The 9,539-nt window shown below is 41.5% G+C and overlaps 1 protein-coding gene across 1 annotated transcript; it reads left to right on the top strand.

Moving 5' to 3' along the window:
• The first annotated feature begins 4,625 nt into the window (after positions 1-4,625).
• LOC106642563 (uncharacterized) lies at positions 4,626-7,422 on the top strand. The gene is made up of 4 exons (XM_014357380.2): positions 4,626-4,814; positions 5,573-5,849; positions 6,878-7,141; positions 7,292-7,422. Exons 1-4 carry the CDS (start codon positions 4,662-4,664, stop codon positions 7,420-7,422), a joined length of 825 nt encoding a protein of 274 aa, XP_014212866.2. The 5' UTR covers positions 4,626-4,661.
• The last annotated feature ends 2,117 nt before the right edge of the window (positions 7,423-9,539 follow it).

Genomic DNA, 9,539 nt, shown 5'->3' with positions numbered 1-9,539 from the left:
GCTGCGACTGATTTTGAGATCAACACGAAACTTGTCACTTTGGCACCAGAATTTCAACAGCTTTATACGAGCAAATGCCGCTAATCATTTGATGAATATATTTTGCATAATCATTTTTTTTTATTTTTACACTATAAGAGATAAGCTGAATTGATAACTGGGTGATAGATGGGGTACTGTCTTTTTGCTTGACTGTGGCCGATCTGTTTTTTTTTTTTTTTTTTTTACTATTCAATCTGTTCTGTTCCTTTATACTTAGGCACCGATATGTCGTATCAAAATTTTTTTTTTTTTTTTATCATTCTCTCTAGCGCGAGGGTAAGTACAGATTGGTGGAGGATTAGTTCGATAGCGTAATAATAGTAAAACTGTAGTTAACAATACAATAAATTATTAAAAAGAAAGGTATATTATTTGTTGGTAAGAGGGGTATTGTGAGTGATGTGCCGTCCAATACAGATATAAAATTTACATGGTATCGGACAACAAATACTTTTACTTATTTTCATCTCAAAAGCTCAGCTGGTCTGAACAAGAGTAAAAAAAAAAAACCCCCAATTGATAGGAAATTTTTCTTCCTACACGTGCTGGTACTTTTATTTCCATCCAGTCCAATTTTACTATTGTTAACTATTGTTCTCATGACCCGCGAAATGGATCGCGTAACCCATAAATTTTGCGATTCAGCTCACGAGCCACGTATATTGTGTACCGCCCGTTCAATCGCAGGTAGTATTTTTCAAACAAAACGAAGGGTACACCTCATACATCTCAATTGCGGAGCGGCGAGTTGATAATCATTTTGTCCCCCCACCCATCATCGACCGGCCGATTTTTTATCAAAGCCGCAGGTCTCCAAGAGCGGCGATCCATCGATCTTTCGACATCTCAACTCAAGTACCGAATCGAAGGAGCATTAAAAAAAAAGACCGCCTGTACATGACGAATAAGTACACGCTTTTGTTTTAACGGAGACTTGCCGCCTTTTTTTTTCTCTCTTCGATTACCCTTTCGCATTGAAGAGAGTATCCATCATAGCGCGCATTGTCTCTCCGGTAATTACAGGGTCAATGCCATAAGTATATGCCTCGATTAAATTTCTAGGATATGTGTGCGCGCACAAAGAGTCCATTTTTCGCCGCGATCGGTATGGGTACAAGTATCACAAAGTTAACGCGACCACTAAAACGAGAGCAGAGAGCGCGTTGTCATCCGCATGTATATTACATATATTACCTACTCTTTGCGAAAAGTGAAAAAATACAAACACGCGCGTCCGTTGCAGGGGGGGCACGCGACAGTAATCGGTTGCCCTCCATACGCACTCACGGGTTATTATACTTTTTTTCTTGCAAGGCACGTTATTTCCGTGAGTTTGGCGTGTCATCGCGTGCGGCGTTTAAACAAATCGCGAAACCAGATCACCGCGTTTTCTACCGTTTAGCCGTTCTATCGGCGCTCTCGAGATGTTAACAATGTTTTTCGCCTAATCATAACACGGTGTTGTTGCGATGGTAATTTTCGGGTGGGTGTACACCTCGATTTTACGGCAAAGTGGGTGAATCGGTAGAGCGAGCGCGGAACTCGGTAATTATCGTGGATGATGATGGATTTTACCCGCGTTACTTCGGGACGAGCAATAAAAGTCGCTAAGCGGAACGAAAGCGGTCGTCCAACGTGGCTACTGTCGTAGTAATTTATTTCAAATTTGGTTTTTCGGGAGGGTTAGCAGAGCGCAAGTTCGGTTTTTGAAAGTCACCGTCGAAGAGGCAACGGGACCCAAACGTCGGTTCCAGGAGGAAATTATTGTCAAACGATGTTCGGTACGCGAGACCTCCTTCGGGTATGTACATATAAAATTTAGATCCAAAGGGGAGATTTATCGCCCACGAGCTCCATTCACGTGTATTCCGCGCGCGTAGCTTTTCATCGGCTTTTTTTTTCATTTTTTATTTTTCAAACTCGATCGAGTGTGCATAAACACGCGCAGTACAGCCATTGAATATTTAATATCGCGACGTGTGTGTGTTTCTTGCAATGTTTTTGTAAACCAGAGCGACTGCGCGTTATATGTAAACATAAAAGTGAACTCGCACTTGTACCAAAGCAGCGGTGTATATACCGATCCGACCGGTAATTTTAGGCGCGATTTCTGCTTCTGATATCTGCACGTATACTATGCGCTGCAACTTTGCAAAGCTGCTCGAGAAGAGCCGTGTGATACACATGACTAGGTTTTTTTACTTTTTATTTTCATAAACCTCAATAGCGACGAAAAGGCTTTTCTAACAATTCTCGTACCGATAAATCGGTAATTAATTCGAAGTTATCTCAACAATACACGCGCTAAATATAACTAACGGGCGTAAGTAGATCATCATGGTGTGTACAGGACGCGAGAATTAGAATAATAACCCGTCGATTTCTCAAAAGTACAGTTAGCACCGGTGATTCTTTTATGTTTTCTAACGATTCACGTAGGTGTGTACACAGGAGCCCCGAAAAAGCGCAAAAACCGGATAAGCCGTGCCGGTCTGATAAAACAAGGACGTGTTCGAAAAATCTCTGTTTAATTATACCAACGGCATCGAAGGAAACGCGGTGAAGGCCACGTCAGGTGTATATTGGAAGGTCAAGAGCGCGCGATCGAGGAGGAAAGGACCTTCTCTTCGAGGCGGTGCATCGGGATTTCCTCACCCACAAACCTACCTTTTCGCGAGTAGCTCCCTCGCGCGACCCGCTTTTAAACAGCATTAACGAGTCTGCGAAAGTCAAAGGTGAGGCTACCACTGTGCATCCTACAAGTGTCCAAGTGCGCCTGGAGGCTCTCGGGACTCTGGTAGGATGGATTGACGTGCGGACTTTTATTTTGCAACTCGAGGGGGTGTATTTATTTTGGTCGATGTAGGCCATAGACTCTTGCTGTTTGCAGTGCCATTTTTTTCTGAGTATTACACCACTCTCTTGATTTCCGATGATCCTTCGTTTAAAATCACTAAAAAAATCGAAACAGCCCCGGAATTCCCGTGCACCTTACTTGCACCTCTCGGAGCTTCTTTATTACCCGTGTCGGGAGATTGTCGGATTCACCGCGAAATAATCCATTACCCACAGTCGACCACACGCACGGGACCGCAGAATGGCCCGTACATCGCGATAACACTTGTCCCCGAAGTGGGTATAAGCATATTCGCAAACAAAAACAACTTAATTACGTTGATCGAGTCGCAGACTTGAAGGATCGCGCAAACAAAAGTGCGAGCCCATGTGCAAGGGTCATTGACGACGGTGGCGAAAGAGAGGCACACATATATATATATATATATATCCACAAGTAAATGCGCGAGCGGGACGCTCCTCGACCCAGATCGTCGTCGTTTCGCGCTCGGCATTCCTGCATCGAAGCCGGTCTTTCTCCCAAGCTGCATCGCGGAGTTGCAGGTAGGTATGTATACATGCATCCGATAGTCGTTCATGCACATGGGACGAGTCTGCAAGGAGAACGCGTGGCTGCGCACTCTATGGGGGACACCGTTCGGTTGATTGCCGATCTTTTGTCGTGTGGTTACGAGTTGCGGGTTCGGTAAGGTTTTCTCTCTCTCTTTCTCTCTTCAATCTCCCTTTTTATACTTAAAAAAAAAAACAAAAAAAAAAACATAACTAGTCACGTAACTGTTGCAGCCGCGGGCTGAAAATCAATTTGAATCCCGTGCCATGAAACATGAGATTCGCAACGTTGAAAGCACCACGTCATTCCCACTGTCCCCCCCTATGTCGTACCTACACTGAATTTTGTTTAGTAACATCAAAAAAAGAAAAAAAAAAAACACAATAAAAATATTTGACAATCGTAGATGTACATGCATGAAAATAAAAAATAGTTGTAAACAAATATCAGTGACCCACTGCGATCCTGGTGCACTGCAGTACGTGGAGAAGAAAATGCACGTATACGTGTTCATTAATCGCAATGGCCCCGGCGAGCGACAGGAAAACTGACCGCATCCTCGATAAATCAACCAAAAGGAGCGCTGAATCGCATCAGAATTCACCAATCACTCCCTCCCATAATCACACATATACGCACGGGGAAAAGCGAGGATCGGTAGGTACACTTGCTTGCCTACATGTATATATATATATATATATATATATGCGGCAGCAGTGGATGCTCACCGGTAGTACATATAGCCCATACATACCCCCACCGACCTACATCAACGCGGCTCTCGTATAAATGGCCTAGGCGACGTCTAAGCCAGCCTCAGTTAAGCCAGCGCGCTCACCTTTATCCCATCTTGGCTATCTCTCTTTCCTCTGCTCTTTTCGCGTTGTTTAGTTTTCTTATTTGTTTGTTTTTCGCAAAAATTGTGTTGGTCCTTTGATGAAAGTGCAACCGATCGGTGTGCTTCAGTTTCAATCGGTATACATACGTAGAGCCGCCATGTGACACAGCAGTGTTGAGAAGACATGTAGTTTTGGAGTAAAAATCGGGAAAAGTGGTATATACCAAGTACGAAATAGAGATAACAAAAAAAAAAAAAAAAAAACCAGAAGGGGGACGCAAGTCATTGGTGTCGACGAAGATGAAGGGCAAAGTGCGCGGTGGTGGGATCACAGGAGAAGTTTGCATCTGCGTGTTCCTGTTTTGTTGGCTGAGGATGGCGTGGTGCCAAGTGGCCGATAATGGCACGTCGAAGGCGCCGGACGCCTTTTTGGAGCAGTGCAGGAGGGATTGTGCCATTCAGAGGAACACCGTAGTCTGCGGCAAGTACAGGGCAGTCAGGTGGATCAACGACCTTGTGCAGCAGCAGGTGATTGCGTTGCACCGTTGGCCATTGGTTGGCTGTATGCGGTGATTCTTGTGTTGACTCTATCTTTGAACATTTTCTCATTGATAATCGCGGTTTTTTAATTCATCTCCTGAATCCGATAAAAAATTACATATATTAATTAATGATCAATCAATACGGTAATTAAATAAACGAACAAGTTAATTAAATTATATAATTGAACAATGAAAGGATCATTGGAATTATTGAGCACAGTGGGCAACTTAATTTCACCTTGTGTTTTTCGCTCCATTACATGATTGACAGCGTCGATCGTTTATACGAGAAACCGATCGATTTCTATACCCTATAATAGTAGATCAGTCGGTTAATTGTCCGACATTTGAAGAAACGTCGCGTCAAACGAGACCAGATTCTTAACCGATCTCATCCGGTCGGGCACATTAGTCCGAGCTTTTTTATCGAATAAGATCAAACAACCGGATAAGCCCATAAGAAACTCGTGTTTTCGCACGACAAAGTAAAGTATCAAAGCTGTCGTGGACCTTTTCATCAATGAAAAACTAGTCGACTCACCGATTCGAATAAAAATACGTGTACAGCCACTCTTTTACCTACGGGGAGTAAATAATGAATTAAGCTCAAACGTTTCTTTGTGGGAAAATGTTTCAAAATTCAAATCAAAGTATTCATCCCCCAGTCTGTAACTAAACCACAAGCTAAACTTGCACTCCCTGAACTCGCCCTCAAGCGTGTAACCACCGGATGACGAATTCCAGGAGTTCACCTACGGTCCCTTCAAGATCATCAAAATCCCGGCCATGCAGACCGAGCGCTTTCTTCCAGAGCTACCATCGGACCCGAGCAAGAAGCGGAGCGCCGTGGCCAACGCTTTGCACTTTGTTCGCGAGGCCGCCGAGGATCTGATGACCAGACGTGCGCTGGTGTACACGGTCGAGCAGGAATCAGGCGCTCGGGCTCTCAACAGCGGAGCCGGTATACTCATCATGGACGATGAGGAGCTCGGACGAGCCAGACAAGCGAGGACCTTTGATAGTAAGGTTTTTTTTTCAGTGTTTTTGTTGTTGTTTCGGACACGGTGCGGTACCGTAACATCACAATCGCGAGCGCGACACTGTTACCGATAACGATTATCGGTGAGCAGTACCCATATGATTGCTTTCGGTGGTCGACAAAATGTCAAAGGGCACGACTAGATTTTCGGCTCTGATAATCAGGGGTACAACTGTGAGCGTGTGCTCGAAACCTCGCAGATAATTGTAAACAAAAAATAAGGTGAAGCTCCCCTACCTCACCTCTTGGCTTTCTGGCCGGTGGCCGATTGTTCTTGTTTACGCAGCCATAGAAAGTAGAAGAGAGCAAAAGCTCTAACTGTATACTCGGTGATTCTCGTTCGTACCGATCGTCGCTAGTTAGCGACGTTTTGTCCTTCTTTTGTGGAAAGGACGATAAAGAGTTGTCGTGCAGGTAAGAAGATCGGGTCTTGATCATCATCCACGCCACGAGGAGTGCGTAATTGGTTGCGTATATAGGTACAAAGGGGTGGAGGGGGAGCCGGCAGTTATTTGAACCGTGAATGAGATCGTTCTTTTTTCTTTGGGTCGACGAGTAGACGTCAGCTACGGTGATTATGGCTCTTTGTGCGTACGAGCAATGTTAATGGCAGCGTTTTTTTTCTTTCTTTACTTATGATGGTTATTGGTTACAGGAGAGATCGGTAGATCGATTTTTGACAAGTTGTCTGTGGGAACGAGTTTGACGATGCTGATTTTGTCGGCTCAATTTCTGAGGCGATTGAAGTGGATTGAACGATCGAAAAATCGAATTACCGATCAGACCTGTCCGATTTTTTTTCTTCGATTTATTAAGCAATTGTAAAATCACGGTTACGATTCTATGAAACCGATTTTTAATATTAAGAATGCATGAATTGGATTCAAATAAAGTTTAAGATTAAATCGGTATATAAATAGCTAGACTCTAAATAATCGGTTTATACGTTAATCGATATAGAAATGATCGTATGTGTTGTACTAACGTCAGTTGTCATTTTCATTCTCTAGTTTCGCCAGCGAACTATCGAATCTTCAAGAAGAAAAAGAACATCATCCTGCCGATCCTTATACTACTGAATCTGATAAAATTGAAGCTGCTGATTTTACCGATCTTCCTTGGTGTGCATTTCATCAAGAAACTCTTGGTTCTGGGATCGCTGTTGTTACCGTCGATACTTGCTCACTTGAAGATCTGCAAAGTAGCTCAACCATCTTACCATCATTACCACCCCTGGGCTGCATCGGCAGAGTATCCCGTGGACTATCCATCTGGTAAAACTTTTTTTTCTTGTTCCGAGTTGGGGTACTATTGTTTATTTGTTTAGATAAAATCCATTTGATTGAATTTATTATTTGAAATGTAAGTATTAGGTCGAAAATTGGTACTGAAAATCGTAATGAACAATTACATTGATTTTTCAGCGTATGGCCACGAAGATGCCTGGGATCACAGGAACGACGTGGCAAGCAACGCATACGGCAATTATTACTCAAACAGTTTCTACAATCCCTTCGCTCATTACTTTCAAAACTACAACAAACAGCAGAGGTGATGAACTTTGAAGAAAGAGTGACAAGTTTACCGACACATACTGTGTGACTCCATGATATAATGTATGTAATTTATAGCGATGCGCATGTCCCCGTATACCATTGTAGTTGGGTGTTCAAGTATACATTTGTTTATCCGTTTATCGATACATTAACTCGTTTAACTATCACAATTTTTATGAAAACTCATTTATTGCGTGCATATTGTAAATAAAACATGAAACTGTACACTTTACACGAATGATTGAATGAATGAATTTGCAGGTTTGAGTTTTTTTTTTTTTTTTATAACTTTTTTGTATTAAAAATAAGTAGGCATTAGTGTTATAAAGTAATAAAATTACTATTTAAACTGTAACTTGACGCGAATACGAGAAACATTAGTACTTAACCCGAATAAAAGTATATTTAAGAAGCATATTTTTAACCAACAACATTTATGTTTCATCATTTCTTATGGTTGATTTTTTCTATCTTGAAAATATGAAAATATTCTGGTACGATTGACTGAATTTACATTTGGTGATGCTTCTCCGCATAACTCAAAAAAGAAATGAGACATCACTAAGTAGACAAGCTAGTTGGAGAGAAAAATGGAGTACACAATTTGCATGTAATTTCGCGAGCGTAACAACAGTGAATTATGTGGCGCAGTCGTTGTTTTGATTGTAAATTACACGAAGAATGCGAAATTTCAAGGCGCATAGCATGACGCAAAATTTTTTACTCAGAATTCAGAGTCAGATTCTTGGTTCTCTTCAAAATGATGTAAATATTGTCAACCAGCAGGTGTTGTTTGAGAAAAGTGCAACTTATCATTATACATTACATTATGTTTGTAAAGTTCTTTGCAACGTTACATTAAAAAAAAAAAAAAAAAAAATGTTTTTCATTCGTACAAATGAATCTGTTTTAATAATGCTCAGCTACTCGTTTGAGCTTGTCTTTTAATATAATCATTCCACATTTATTATAAGATTTAGACGAATTATTGACTCAACGAAAATTGCGTATGGATCGTGACAGTGCAGTAACATATTTTTACTTTTTATGAAATTATTTTTGTTATGACCAAATTAAATAAAAATTAATTTAAATAAATACAATTGTAATGTTGATAAAACAAAAGGGTTTCACAGAACTTTCCATCAACCATTTTTACAATTCGAAAAATCAATATGTTCAGATTCGCTTTCGATTGTAGAAGTATTGATCGATTTGGTTATTTTCAATGCAAAAATCGGTTGCCTCGATCGATCGTCCTCTCTTTCACCGTGAAAACCAGGCACCGCAGACTCCACCGAATAAAATTCCCATACAGATAAACATACGTGCACAAGCTCACGTGTGCTCTTGAGATTCTACGGTCAAGGTCGCCACACACTCTGAGTCCCAGAGCAACCGGTGCATTGGCCCCCGGCACGACTGACCTACTAAGCGACGAAGAGGAGCGATGACGATTTTTCGTGCTCCGCTACCGATCCCCGCCTCTTCATGGACACGCGCGCGCGCGTCATTTTTGGTTTCCCAAGCGACTCGAGAGAAAGACACGACTTTCTGTTCTCGCGTCCTTTCAATGAATGGTAGTCTGGCTCCTTTTGCGCATTTCGATTTCAAAATGAGGATGCACAAGGGGAGCGTATATATACCATCATTCATCAACTACCGCTCCAGGATCTCCTTTCTCGCTGGAGATAAATTTATTAGCCACTGGCTTGGAGTGATGGACGTTTGTGTACTATGTACTCACCAGCAGATTTGCATGGCTTAGTTTGTCGAACGTGGACCTCTTGACCTACTTATTACGAATGAACTTTGACTCTTCAGAGAGAAATTCATCATGAAAGTGTAAAAAAAAAATTCTTTTCTGGATTTTCCACATAATTATTGTATTGATGGGTGAAAAATTAAAAAAATGTATTAGGATAGCTCTTAATAAAACTAAAGTATAAACTTGTACAATTCATTGTCAACGTGGTAGATACGCTATATTATATTCTTAGAAAAAAAACAGTTAAGGAAAAAAAAGAGACAAATTACACGTGTCTTGAGTTCGATTTTACCGCACAACACTGTTTATATTCATACAAATTATACGTGCCAGTACATAATATTCTTT

Source organism: Copidosoma floridanum, unplaced genomic scaffold (assembly GCF_036245765.1).
Source record: "Copidosoma floridanum isolate Cflo_tuat_1 unplaced genomic scaffold, Cflo_Japanese_pri ptg000021l, whole genome shotgun sequence".
NCBI classification, from domain to species: Eukaryota; Metazoa; Arthropoda; class Insecta; order Hymenoptera; family Encyrtidae; genus Copidosoma; species Copidosoma floridanum.
This window is presented reverse-complemented; position numbering and strand designations above follow the sequence as displayed.